Source organism: Mobula hypostoma, chromosome 7, assembly GCF_963921235.1.
Source record: "Mobula hypostoma chromosome 7, sMobHyp1.1, whole genome shotgun sequence".
In the NCBI taxonomy this organism is placed as follows: domain Eukaryota; kingdom Metazoa; phylum Chordata; class Chondrichthyes; order Myliobatiformes; family Myliobatidae; genus Mobula; species Mobula hypostoma.
The window spans coordinates 133,404,439-133,419,296 of record NC_086103.1 but is presented as its reverse complement, the minus strand read 5'-3'; the positions used below and the strand labels follow the sequence as shown (position 1 = coordinate 133,419,296).

Below are 14,858 nucleotides of genomic sequence, written 5' to 3'. Positions count from 1 at the left end.
GGAAGCGCCGGAAGTGGATTGCAGCAGAGTAAGGTGCACAGCCCCAATCTGGAGTCTTAGGTAAGGAGACGAATTAGAACCTACCTAGGTTTCGGGCGTGGTGGTTGACGTCGCGTAATGGATTCGAAATCCTGATGATTACCGGATGGTAAAGGATCAATAGATACTGGGTGTTGCTTGGAAGCATTAAGGAGAGCTAATTCATAATTTAGAGACAATCAGGAATTATTTGCCCTACCTGTTAGTCTGTGCATCACATATTTACTTACGGATGTAAATATGTGATCCGTAGGCTAAAAGGTTATTTCTGTTAACGAATGATATATCCATTTAATTCGACATTGAAATTGGTCCAGGTGTTCGGCGATGCTGGAATTCATCTACACTGACCCTCCTACGACCTTACAAAGAGCTTTAAAATTATCATTTTTTGGGTATAGAAGCGATTGTACCAAATGTGGCAGTAACGAATGCATACTTAGCACTTGCAATGAGCAGAGTTTACCATTAACGGAAAAGATTCTGCAGATGCTGGAAATTCAGAGCAACACACACAAAATGCTGGAAGAATTCAGCAGGTTAGGCAGCATCTATTAAAATGAATAAACAGTCGACGTTTCAGGCGGAGACCCTTCATCAGGACCGTAAAGGCATCGGAACGAAAAGGTGCAGAGGTGGGAAGGAGGTTAAGCTAGAAGGTGGTAGATGAATCCAGTTGGGTGGAGAAGAAGGAATTTGATAGGAGAGGAGAGTGAAACATGGGAGAAAGGGAAGGAGGGGCACCAGGGTAATGGGGGGGTGAGGAGAAGAAGAAAAAGGCTAGAGTGGGTAATAGAAGAAGAGGAAAGGGAGAATTCTCCTGCCTTATCTCTTTGCAGATATCACTCACCAGCCTTGTCCCATCCCTCTTGGGTATCTTCCCTCTGCACTCAGCCCTGATGCAGGATCTCAACGGAAATGTTGACTACCCACAGATGCTTCTTGACCTGCTGAGTTCCTTCAGCAGTTTGTTTGTAGTTCCAAATTCCAGATCTTCTGATCGGCTGTCTCTTTTCTAGGAATGCTTCTCTCTATTTGTTTATGGTTTTCTCTTCCCATCCCAAATATCATTTCATGTATTCTCCCCTCTTTTTAAATTACGGTATTTTCACACAATTTTGGTTGTTTTTTTAGCTGCTTTGATTCTGCGTTTTGGGGTTTTAATACAATCTTTAGTTTATCATGTTGTCAGCCAGCAAATCATTTGAATATTGGAAAAGCAGAGAAATGCAGGAATTGTAAATCTGAATGAAGGGAAAAAAAATCTAAAAATACTCAGATCAGGCAGCCTCTCAATTTTGCTCTGTTTTACTCTCCCAGTCCTGAGCTGCATTAGATGCCTGTGTTCCCTGATGAAAGGTCATTGATCTGAAACACCAACCATTGTTCTTTCTCCACAGATGCTGATTGATCTGCTAGGCATTTTTAGTATTTGTTAAAATAAGATGCTGATGATGACAGATGAATGAGGTGTTCAGCAGTAGTTGCACTTGGATTGAGAGGTGGAGATGAAGTTAGAGTTGATATTGGAAGTTTGTAAGACCTTATGAATTAGGCCATTTAGCTCGTCAAGTCTGCTTTGCCATTTCTTCATGGCTGATCCATTTTCCCCCTCAGCCCCAATCTTCTGCCTTCTCCCTGTATCCCTTCATGCCCTGACTAATCAAGAATCTATCAACCTTTACCTTAAGTATACCCAATGACTTGGCCTCCACAGCCATCTGGGACAATAAGTTCCACAGATTCTCCACTCCCTGGCTAAAGAAATTCCTCCTCACCTCTGTCCTAAAAGGGACACCCCTCTATTCTGAGGCTGTATCCTCTGGTCTGAGATTCCTTCACCATAGGAAACGTCTCCCCATCCAATGTAACGAGGCCTTTCAACATTTGATAGGTTTCAATGACGTCACCTCTCATTGTTTGGAGTTCCACTCAGTACTGGCCTGTAGCCATCAAACGCTCTTCACATAACAAGCCTTTCAATCTGGGAATCATTGTTGTGAACCCCCTTTGAACCCTCTGCAATGTCAGCACATTTTCTTAAATAAGGGGCCCAAAACAGCTCACAATACACCTCCAGATTTTTGAATTTTCTCTATTTAGAAAATACCCTTTCATTTCTTCTACCAAAGAGCATGAGCATACACTTCCTAACACTGTATTCCATCTGCATTTATTTGCCCATTCTCCTAAACTATCCAAGTCCATTTGTAGCCTCTCTACTTCCTCAAAACTACCCACCCCTCCACCTACCTAGTCACTGGCTGCCAACCAGTAAAGGCTCCTGTTATTCTCACTCTTTGCCTCCTGCTAATCAGCCACTGTTTTGTCCACGCTGTTGTCTTTCCTGTAATAACATAGGCTCTCGTTAAGCACCCTCATGTGTGGCACCGTGTCAAAGGCTTTCTGAAAATCCAAATAGACAACATCAACTGATGCTCCTTTGTCTATCCTGCTTTTTATTTCCTCAAAGAATTCCAACAGATTTGTCAGGCAAGATTTTCCCTTGAGGAAACCAAGCTGATTTTGATCTATTTTATCGTGTACCTCCAGGTACCCAGAACCACGTCCTTAACAATCAAGTCCAACATCTTCCCAACCACTGAAGTCAGACTGACTGGTCTATATTATCCTTTCTTCTGCCTCTCTGTCTTCTTGAAGAATGGAGTGACATTTGCAATTTTCCATTCCTCCAGAACCATGCCGGAACCGATTGATACTTGAAAGGTTATGACTAATGCAGCCGCAATCTCTTCAGTTACCTCTTTCAGAACCCTGGAGTCCAGATAACTTATCTACCTTCAAATTTTTCTGTTTCCCAAGAACCTTCACATTAGTAATGGCAACTTCTCACACTTCTCCCCTTGGTACTCTTGAACTTCTGGCATACTGCCAGTGTCTTCCACAGTGAAGACTGATGTGAAGTGCATATTCAGTTCGTCCGCCATTTCCTTGTCCCCCAATACTACCGCTCCAGCATCATTTTCCAGCAGTCCTATATCGACTCTCACCTCTGTTTTACACTTTATGTATCTGAAGAAAGTTTTGATTTTTTTTAATATTATCGGCTTCGATGTTTATTCGGTGATCAAATTTGTGAGGTGGAATCACTTGCAGATTTGCTGTAGTGAAAAAATTATTGATTTCAAATTATATTTTGGCTTTTTAAAACAATAAAGTTGGGATCAATGCTGTTTAGTTCAAACAATTATTGACAGTGAATTTAATTACAATTGAAGAACAAACATAATCTTATAGGATTCCACGTGAAAAGTCAGGCAATCCACCTTGGTTTTTCCTGAATCCGTATTCACAGTTTGAAAACAGATAATTAAAGATTTTATTCTAATTGTGGTTTCCTATTTACTGGAGAAGTATTAAAACCCAGTACATCTTTCTATTTTAATCTGTGTTGGCAGATATCTCCAGAACTGAGACTGTAGATGCTGTTATCTAGAGTAGTCCCAACGTGGGGTTTCGATCTCAAATACTGCCTATCTGTTTGCCTCCACAGATGCTTCCTAATCTGCTGTGTCCCTCCAGGAGTTTTTCTTTTCATGGTGGAACTGGTTTAAAAATTCTGCATGTTACTCCATTATAATTAAACTGCATGCTGTAGCAGGCATCATTTGAAATGCCAGAAGTCACTGTATAACTAGATGCGAGATCAATTTGTGTGGTCAATAATTCCTTGTTTACCCTTCTGTCCAGAAGATCATGACCTACGATCAGTTGATCTTTCATGAGTACCAGCAAGTTTCTAATAGTTGGTGATCGGTGGTCATGTGATGCTCTCAACAGTATTTGTTCTGACAGTTTCCTCCTGGAACTTTGTCACTGGGACAAGCCAGCAACATTTTATGATCAGCACATTTCATTAAATATTGTGCCGCCCTTGTTATCCTGGCTGATCTAAGTTAGGTCAGCTGTGTAAAAAGTTTAATTCTAATTGACTCTATACAACCTAGCTCTGCACTATCCCACATTTTTTTTTAGCTTCTCAGGGAAAGCATAGTTAACTCAAAATGTTTGTCTCAAGCACCTTCATGTTTATTTCATTAGACTTCTAAAATAGATTGCATTGATTTGGAATTCAGCAGTCAATTCCACAACTGTTAACGATAAAGGTGCGTGATTTTTTTTCAAATTGTCCCATTAATGTCATAGAAACATAGAAAACCTACAGCACAATACAGACCCTTCGGACCACAAAGCTGTGCCAAACATGTACTTACTTTAGAAATTACCTAGGGTTACCCATAGCCCTCTATTTTTCTAAGCTCCATGTACCTATCCAGGAGTCTCTTAAAAGATCCTATTGTATCCACCTCCATCACCGTTGCTGGCAGCCCATTCCACACACTCGCCACTCTGAGTCATTTGTATCCTGATTATAATGACCATATTTGACATGTTTTGTTGCCTGTTGGCACTGTTAGTTTGGTGTGGTTTGGGCGTCACGAGAGCTTAGCAGTTAGCGCAATGCTGTTACAGCTCAGGGCATCAGAGTTTGGAGTTCGGTTCTGACGTCATCAGTAAGGTCTGTAGTCCTCCCCATGGAATGCGAGGAGTTTCTCTGGGTGCTCCGGTTTCCTCTCGCAGTCCAAGACATACCAGTTAGTAGGCTAATCAGTCATTGTAAATTGTGCTGTGATTGTGTTTGGATTAATCAGGAGTTGTCAGGGGTTAATGGGCAGTGTGGCTCGAAGGCCCGGAAGGGCCTGTATCTCTAAATAAAAATAAAATCAAATCTTTCATTCTAAATGGAGTGATGTACATGAATCTCTAATCTATAAGGGCTTGAATAGATTGAAAGTAAATGAGGCATTTAACTTAACAGGAATTGTACTTGACACACACCAAAAAGAAATTACAGTCAAAAATAAACTATTTATTTGTTAGACCAGCAGATCGGAGATGTCCCAGACGCGGCATTGCCTCAGAGGCACGGTCTGCAATAGTTTCTTGCTGGCCCCAAGAATAGAGTTAACAGCTCTACAAATTACTTGATAGAGCATGGTGCAGAAAAGATAACATCACTGATTTTTACTTACCCATATTGAGAAAGGAGAAAATGTGCTTAAGATCTTTTGTTAATGTCCCAACATACACTCCATTGCACGTCCCTTGTATGGATCTACTTTCTAAATGATAGTATTTTTGTATAGCTAGGAATGATGAGGAGATAACTTGTGACACAGTATTTAAGCAATTTTAATATTTCTTATTTTGATTCTGCCCTTGCATATTTTTAGCATTCAATTGCATCATAAAATCAAAACGCAGATTGCTGAAATACTGAGTCTGGAGATAAGAAACATGATGCACTGTAAATACAATCCATTTACTACATAGCAACACTGTTTTGTAATAATAGAGTTAACTTTCAATAAAAGTATGGAGCCTGGGCATATGTTAGGTATGATTTTTTTAACAATTAATTAAAAATAGCCTAATTACTGTTATTCTTTGCACATTAACTTCATTAATCAGAAATAATTAGGCTACATAGAATGTAGCTAAATTCATTTAAGATAAAGCAGATGTTTTGTCAAAATCGCAGGCTTTGTCATGATAGGTTTTTTAAAAATCTTAACAGCTTTATTACAAATAAGTAAACAGCTGGAGTATAGGGATCCGAATCCTTGAAAGAAATACTGGCCAAAACGATAATGAATGGTAGAATGTGTTACTGTGAAATTTTCTGTGCTTCTCAGTCTAGGCTCTAGGAGGACTATACTTGCTGATGTATTAACATGAAGAGTAGCAAGAGCTGTTGACCATGGTGGTAGATCTACTTATCCAGGTTGCAGTAGTGATCAGGATTGCTCATTAATCATCAGTGGTATTCTGGAATTCTGCCCTCCTGCCTGGCTCAGGTGTCAGATTGCCATTTGGCAACAGTAGGTGGATCTATTTTTGACGTTCCTTTACCAAGTGTATTATGTAGGTGTTGATTTGATGCTAGAGAAACCGTGGAAGCCAGGAGTGATGCTTATTAACCTTTTTTTGGCTCTGCTGCTTCATGTGTTGTCAATTAAATGTTTGAGGTTCATGAACACCAAAGCTAAAATGTTACTAAAACGTCCTACAATTTTAAAAGCATGTCACATTAATGAATTTATTTCACTTCTGCTAAATCCATGACAGGATGCTTATTTTCATGTGTTTGCTGGGAGCGTCTTGCAAAACACTTGAACATATTTTTGACTCCACTGCATGAGTTTCTGAGGGGTTTTGAACGGTTTTTAGATGATTTATTAAGCTTAATTTTGTTCTTTATTGTCTTTTGCACCCACCCCTAGATGACTGGAAATTCACAAAGTCACAATGAGCATAAAGGCATTTGAACTCGTTCCTGTTCTCGAGCGAGATCTGCTGATAGGTGATAAAACGTGGATGACTATTGACTGTATTGAATGCTGTGGGAAGAATCTTTATGTAGGAACAAGCGACTGTTTTATCTATCACTTCCTATTGGAAGAAAAAGTGTCCTCCTCAGGAAGACTTGTGTTTACTCCAGTAAAACAACTGCATATGTATCTGGGGCTTAAAAAAGCTGTGAATGAGCTGAAAGCAGCATCGGCCTTGAACAGACTATTGGTTCTATGTGACAATACTGTGACTCTATTACATATGATCAATCTGGAACCAATCCCATCAGGAGCTAAAATCAAAGGAGTAATTGCATTTGCTGTAAATGAGAATCCGGTGACTGGAGACCCTTTCTGTGTTGAAGTTTGTACCATTTCACTAAAACGGAAGACTGTGCAAATATATACAGTGCATGAAGATTGTGTCCAGTTACTGAAGGAGGTATCCGCACCAGAACAACCAGTTGCTATAGCTGTGGATGGCTACTTCCTTTGCTTGGCAATGAGCACACAATATATTATTTTATGCTATAACACTGGTGTTTCACAGGACCTATTCCCATTCAATAGTGAGGAAAAACAACCGATTGTAAAGCGGATTGGGCGAGAGGAATTTTTATTGGCGGGACCAGGTGCATTGGGTAAGTTTACTGTCTATTTGCTTAAGATATTTAATGTACAGGGAGACTTTTTATGCGCTTTATAAAGACCTGTTTGTACTCTACTTAGAGAATGAGCTACTTAGCCATTCTTTCCAATTTTGAACTGGATGTTAAGATTCGAAAAAGCATGTATGGTGGGAAGGAAAGTCACGCGGGTTCAAGAGATCATGGAAAGATGAGAGTAGTTGGCACTTCAGACTTGTCAGGAAAGGTGGTATAAACTTAAATGGAGTGCAGTAACAGTTACCTCCATGATTCACTTATAACTTTTGAAGGACTTTTTTATAAATAGAGGCAAAACATGTGAAAATAATGTTATGGAGAATATCTAAAAGTTATTAGAATTCAGATAGACAACTTCGGCTAATTGCAGTTTCTGTGCCTTGGGAAGGATTTCAGGGACTTGATCGGGTGCAGAGGGCTAGGTGAAAATGATATCCATGGCCATGGAATTTATGTTGGGAAATTGTACAAAACTGGGATTTATAGGGGATTCAAAATTTAAATTATAAAGGGATTTGATTTTAGAAAAAAGTTTATAGAGGAGCTGCCTCTATTGAGAGGTTCAGTAGCTAGAGAAGACAGATTTAAGATGACTTAAAAAAAAAGACACATGTCTGGGCAAAGGATGTAGATTTTGGTTTTAGTGAGTTATGATCTGAAATACATTGTGTAGAATAGGGGTTCCCAGCCTGTGGTTTACAGACCACTTGGTTAAAGGTGGGGGTCCATGGTATAAAAACAGGTAGGGGACCCCTGGTCTAGAAGGACAATAGAAGGAGATTCAATATTAGCTTTCAAAATAAAATTAGCAAGTACTTAATGGAAAAAGTGTGCAGAGCCAAGTTGTATGCAATTACTATGGCATAGTTATTTGAAAGAGTTGACGGGTATGTGGGTTGAATACAATTTTCATTTTTAAAATAAGTCTTCTAAATGATTCCTGAGGTCATCCAAGCTCTTCAGGAAAGTAATTACTAATTGGCTTTTGTCTTTAAAGATTGAATATTTTTCATTACAAAGTTTTGAATTCGGGGCATTATACATATTAAATGTTTAATTAAAACCAGACTGCTATTTTGCTGTGCATTTAAATTCTTCAATTTTAGTGATTTGTTTGTAGAATTCACATCTTCAAAGAGAATTTGTTATGAATATATTGTGGTTTGCCCCTCTATGATGCTAGCAGAATCCACTTTTCCTTGAAGTGCATGACATCCCCTTTCTTCACAAATATATATTCTGAATGTTCTGCTGAAATGTATGATTATTGCATTATTAGTTTGGACTCTGATTAGCAAGTAATGTTGACTTCAAGTGACCTTGACAAAAGCATCACAGAATGTTGCACCACTATCCAAGAAAGTAAAGAAACAGAAAGCTGTTTCGTATATTCTCATGCAAATCTTGGCATGACTTTCCCTTTTACTTGTCATTCACCTCAGACATCAGTTTAGCAGCTGTGATGTAATCAAATTGGCTAAGCAAACAGTCACATTGAAATAATCTTGGCCGGTTTTATAGAAAATAAATGTAATTATACACTTGCAAAGGAGCAGTTGTTATAAGTGATATTTACTTTTACATTAGAGAAGTAGTACTCCTGCTCTAGTTATGGCTTTTGCCAATCCAGATGTTCACGAGTATCTGTTATTTGGCCTTAAATTTAGCATCATAAAGATAATATTCCAAATTTTGCTGGTAATTATTGGTGGTTCCATTTTTGTTTCAGTGGTGGTAAGTCTGGGGCCTTTGCTCTCTTAGTTGTCAATTTATGACTCCTCCAACAACACTCAGATTATGTTCAGATTGCAGGATCTGACACTGATTTTCCAGTAATAAGGCTTTGATATTGGACTCCAGTGTGTGTCAGGTCAACGAGTTAGTCCCTCTGCATTTCAGCCCGGTAGGTTGGGTGTTTGATCACCAGGTACAGCAGTTGTGGCCATGGGCTAGTAAAATATGGGTCATTGGATTCTGTATTTTTGTTTGTGATGTTAGAAAAATAAGATATGAAAATCCAATTACACAAAAATTACAAAATAACAAAAATTGCACAAAAAGAAACTCCATACTAAATTAACCTTAGAACCATATAGCCTGTCAATCTATTTTTTTTTAAAACAAATGATTTACTACTATATTTAAACTGAATTTATAATCTTATTTGTATAGGCCAAACCTAGCTTCCTTTCTGTAATTTATCCTAAAGCAATCATTTATTTATTTGTTCAATGATATTCAATAGTATTTTGTGTCTGTTTAATAATTTGGAAGATTAAACTATTTCTGCACCACAAAATGGTAGTGTAATAATCTGTACAACTTGCAAACTTGGCATACCGTAGTAGATATTTGTGATATAGGAAGCCATCGTCCATCGTGTCCCAGCCAACGAATTAAATAGGTAAAATTATCCACACAAGAGGAATAATGTGCCAGCACTAGGAAGAGTACAAAAAGAGATTCACTTGGACATTGCCTGAAATGGATGGTTTAAAAGAAGAGATTGGATAGGCTGAACTTATTCTCACTGGAGTAAAAGAGGCTAAGGGATGATCCGAGAGGTTTATACAAATGAGAGCTGTAGGATAGACAGTCAATCTTTTCCCTAGAGTGGACAGTCCAAAACTAGAGAGTATAGGTTTAAGGTAAAAGGGAATAAACTTGAGGGAGATTTGAGGGGCAAGTTTTTCACAGATGTTGGTGGCTTTGTATGGAAGCAACCACCAGGAGAAGTGATAGAGGTTGGTAGAATTGCAACATTTAAAAGGCATTTGGACTGGTACTTGGAAAAGATAGGAGCCGAGGGGTACAGGCTCAATAGGGGTAAATGCGAAGAGTGTAAGTAAGCATCACTGCCAGCATGGATGAGTTGTGTTGTAGTGTCTGTTTCTATGCGGAAACAATTCTGTGACTCCTTATTCAGTATCTTGAGATTGAGGAAGACCTGTTTCCTTTGCAGTGCTTTGGCTTCTGAGATGCCAGTGAAACTAATATTGGGTTGGCAGACTCAGCCACAGGTGAGGCAGGAGGATTTGGATAGTTGGGTAGTTCAGAAGATAGTGCAGTTCATCCATCATTCATGCCTGTCGTCAGAGTGCACTCAGTGAATGGGCTTGAGCTTCTTGATACCATCTTAAATGCTGTTTCCCCATCTTGGCTGGTCATAGAACAGTACAGCACAGGAACAGGCCCTTCAACCCAAAATGTTGTGCCAGGGCAGCTAAAAAGTAAATCAAAAACGAGTCTTTCCTACCTATGCAATGTTCATATCCCTCCATCTTCCTCACATTCATGTGCCTGTCTAAACGTCTCTTAAAAGCCTCTAATGTATTTGCTTCTACCACCATATCACGCAGTGCATTGCAGGCATCCACTGAGTTTAAAAAAACCTTACCCCTCACATCCCTTTTGAGCTTACCCCCTTCTCAGCTTCAGTGCATCTCGTCTGTAATTAAATATTTCTACCCTGGGGAAAAAGATGCTCCCTGTCTACTCTATCTGTGCCTCTCATAATCTTATAAACCTCTATCAGATCTCCCACCAGCCTCTGCCACTCCAAAGAAACAACCCAAGTTTGTCCAGCCTCTCATGATAGCACATGCCTTCTAAACCAGGCAGCATCCTGGTAAACCTCTTCCGCACTCTCTCCAAAGCCTCACCATCTTTCCAATAGTGGGTCGACCAGAACTGTATGCAGTATTCCAGATGTGGCCTAACCAGAGTTTTATGAAGTTGTAACATAACCTCTTGACTTTTGAATTCAATGCCTCGACTAATAAAAGCAACCATTCTATAGGGCTTCTTAACCACGCTATCGATTTGTGTAGCCACTTTCATGGACCTTGGATCCTAAGATCTCCCTGCTCAGCAAAACTGTTAAGGGTCTTGCCCTTAACAGTGTACTGTCTCTTTGCATTTGCCCAATCAAGGTGCAACACCTCACATTTATCTGGGTTAAACTCCATCTGCCATTTTTCTGCCCATATCTGCAACTGATCTATATTGCACTGTCTTCTTTGCCAGTCTTCTACACTATTTCCAACGCTACCAATCTTGGTATCATCTGCAAACTTACTAACTCACCCATCTACATTTTCTTCTGGGTTATTTATATATATCACAAACAGCAGAGGTCCTAGCACATATCCTAAAGGAACACCACAAATTACAGACCTCTAGCTCAAATAAGTCCCCTCTGTCATTCCCCCCTGTCTTCTATGTGCAAGCCATTTCTGAATCCAAAGAACCAATTCACCATGGGCACCATGCATCCTAATCTTCTGGATTAGCTTCCCATGTGGGACTTCGTCAAACACCTTACTAAAATCCATGTAGACAACATCCACTGCCTTCCCTTCATCAATCTCTCTCATCACTTTGTCAAAGAACTTAATCAAGTTGGTAAGACATTACCTGCCCCCACACAATGCTGGCTCTCCTCAATTAGGCCATGGGTTTCTAAATGCTCATATATGCTATCCTTCAGAATTTTCTGCAGTGCTTTTCTTACAACCAATATGTGACTTACCATTCTATGGTTTCCGGAATTTTCCCTTGTTCCCTTCTTAAATTGAGGTGCAACATTAGCCACTTGCCAGTCCTCTGGGAACTTGGCTGTGTCTAGAGGTTGTGAAAATAGTTGTCAAGACCCCAGCAATCTTGTCTCTTGCCTCCTTCAATAATATGGGGTAAATTCCATCAGGCCCTGAGGACTTGGCAATCTTAATAGTTGTTAGGAAACCCAACACTTCCTCCTCTTTGACCTCTAAAACACCTGACATATTAATTCACTCAGCACTGATCTCCTGGTCCTCTATATTCTTTTCTTTAGTAAATATAAATACTGAAGCAAAGTACTCATTAAGTACCTCGCTGACATTCTCTGCATCTCAGCAAATGTTCCCCTCTTTATCCTTGAGTAGTTCTACCCCTGCTCTCTAGTTATCCTCTTGCTCTTGATGCATTTATCCTCGGCAAGTAGGATTAAGGAAAATACCAAGGATTCGCCTTAATCCTACTTGCCAAGAGCTTTTTATGGTCCCTCCTGGTTTTCCTAATTCCCTTCTTTAGTTCCTTTCTGGCTTCTTTATAATCCTCATGTGCTCGATTTGATCCTAACTTCCAAAGCTTTGCATACTTTTTCTTCTTGACTAAATTCATCACCTCCCTTCAGGGTTCTCTAATCTTTCCATCTTTGTTATTCCTTCTAATAGGAACATATCTTTCCTGTACTCTGTGCAATTGATCTTTAAACACCCTCCACATGTCTAATGTGGACCTGCCAGAAAAAAGGTGTTTGCAATTGACTCTTAATTCCTGCTGAATGCCCTCATAATTTGCCCTACTCCAATTTAAAACTCCTGCAATCAGAGTTTCCAGAAATTGTTAATCCTTCTTAAGGAGCTTTTGAGGTATTCCTTAGTAAATATAAATACTACTGGTAAAATCTTCCCATTACAGAACTTAGAATATTTCGGTGTTTGAAGTGACTCAGAAATGTGATGAGGTAAGGTGGTATGGAACTGAGAAAAAGACATTTTGGGTGACTGGGAGGTCATAGCCTGTGGAGCTGGCAGAGTGTATCATTTTTGTACAAGTCAAGAGATTATCATACTGTTATTTCCAGAAGCGAAGGAAGATGCTTGAAATGATATTTCACAGATTTCCCCCTCATTGTTCTGCTACATGGTGGATTTGGTCGTGGTGTTCTGAGGACTTATTTTTTGTCATTGTTGAATTTTATGACCTTTTCTGTCAACATTGTTACATCTGATGGAGCAGAAGAGTTTAATTTTATTCTGATATAGTTTATTTACTTAATTGTTTGTTTAAAATAACTAAACTAAGTAGTAGAAAAGAAAATTTATCATTCAGTGACAATGTCATGTTCTCCCTATGAAAAGTATAGATGTTGATTTTTGCTTTTTGTAGTTGTGGAAAGCAAATAAAAGCAGAAATGGGAGATGTTTGCAGATAAAGGAAACAAGCTTTGAAAATGAAAGTGAAGATGTAGCTAAGTTTAGTGTGGAACTGCAAGGGCAGGATTACCAGTAAAGACTGTTCAACACAACTATTTCCTCCTGTCCCAATACGCTATTTGCAAGCAAGACTTATCTGTCACAATTTCCAAGGCTGCTCAAAAGCGCAACTTTGAAGTATGTCAGGCAACACCAGAAGAACATCTGTGGGATTGTGCTTCAGCCCCCTGAAGGGAATAATCAATTTTTGTTGACTTATATTATTGGTCACACAGTTAACATTACCTACCTAACATAGCTTGTACCAAGAATGTAGAATCTATCTGTTATGATTCCACTTCCTTCATGCCTTCTAGATGTCCGTTGGAGAGGTTGATGATAACACCTTTTCAGCCTTTCCTCTGCCCCGGAGACAAAACTATCTTTGTGACTATCGATTATGAGAATAGGTGTTCTTAAAGTGTTTATCCTCAGGACTTCTTTTTCTGAGTCCTATTACCCACCTTCATCTCATTAACTGCAGCCTTAAGTAATTATGTTTGTGTATGTTTAATTGTTCTACCTATAAACACTAGCGTCCGATTTCTCTTTACTTCAGGCATGTTAAGTTGGGGCTTCAGTTTATACTGGCCTAAGTACAACGTTCTATACAAGCTCATATAGAACTGTTTGCTGCCACACTTTATACAGTATTCCGTTTTGAGATTTTGGATATCCCTGGCAAGACCAGCATTTAATTGCCTTTGAGAAGCTATAGATGAAGCACCACTTCAAACTGCTTCTGAACCAATAAGCAGATGACAACAGGCGTTAGACTTGACAAGGATGAAGGAATAGCAATATTTTTCATGCCAGAATGATAAACTTTGAGGGGTCCTCCTAGTGGTGGTGTTCCCTTGTCTCCTAAGATTAGCCTTGGCAAGTAACTGCAGTGCATTATGGTCATGATACATTTGCCAGAATAAAAGTTTTAAGTTGGAAATTGGGATGTCAGCCAAATAGGTTGTTTTCCACTTCTCTGGATTTGTTGAACTAGCACCAGGTACATGCAGGTTGGTAGGTTGAAGTCCATCTTCCCCAAAATATACTGGTGCAATTCTACAAACCCCATTTCCAGAAAAGTTGGGATATTTTCCAAAATGCAATAAAAACAAAAATCTGTGATATGTTAATTCACGTGAACCTTTATTTAACTAACAAAAGTAGAAAGAAAAGACTTTCAATAGTTTTACTGACCAACTTAATTGTATTTTGTAAATATACATAAATTTAGAATTTGATGGCTGCAACATACTCAACAAAAGTTGGGACAGAGTTAAAATGAGATTGAAAAATGCACAGAATATTCAAGTAACACCGGTTTGGAAGACTCCACATTAAGCAGGCTAATTGGTAGCAGGTGAGATATCATGACTGGGGATAAAAGTAGCGTCCATCAAAGGCTCAGTCTTTGCAAGCAAGGATGGGTCGTGGTTCACCCCTTTGTGCCAAAATTTGTGAGAGAATTGTTAGTCAGTTCAAAAGGAACATTTCTCAACGCAAGATTGCAGAGAATTTAGGTCTTTCAACATCTACAGTACATCATATTGTGAAAAGATTCAGAGAATTCAGAGACATCTCAGTGCGTAAAGGGCAAGGTTGGAAACCACTGTTGAATGCGCGTGATCTTCGAACCCTCAGGCGACACTGCCTAAGAAACCATCATGCTACTGTGACAATTATAGCCACCTGGGCTCGGGAGTACTTCGGAAAACCATTGTCACTCAACACAGTCCGTCACTGCATCCAGAAATGCAACT

At 39.3% G+C, this 14,858-nt stretch overlaps 1 protein-coding gene across 2 annotated transcripts in view; it reads left to right on the top strand.

Annotated features, from left to right (window-relative positions):
- tgfbrap1 (transforming growth factor, beta receptor associated protein 1) overlaps positions 1 to 14,858 on the top strand; it is a 55,889-nt gene continuing 41,031 nt past the window's right edge. The window contains exons 1-3 of one of the 2 annotated variants that reach the window (XM_063054028.1): positions 21 to 60; positions 3,554 to 3,599; positions 6,345 to 7,054. In XM_063054028.1, coding sequence (XP_062910098.1) covers positions 6,370 to 7,054 — 685 coding nt within the window. In that variant the 5' untranslated portion in view covers positions 21 to 60; positions 3,554 to 3,599; positions 6,345 to 6,369. Of the gene's footprint in view, positions 61 to 3,553; positions 3,600 to 6,344; positions 7,055 to 14,858 lie in introns of both variants that reach the window. The other variant, XM_063054027.1, reaches the window with a different exon arrangement.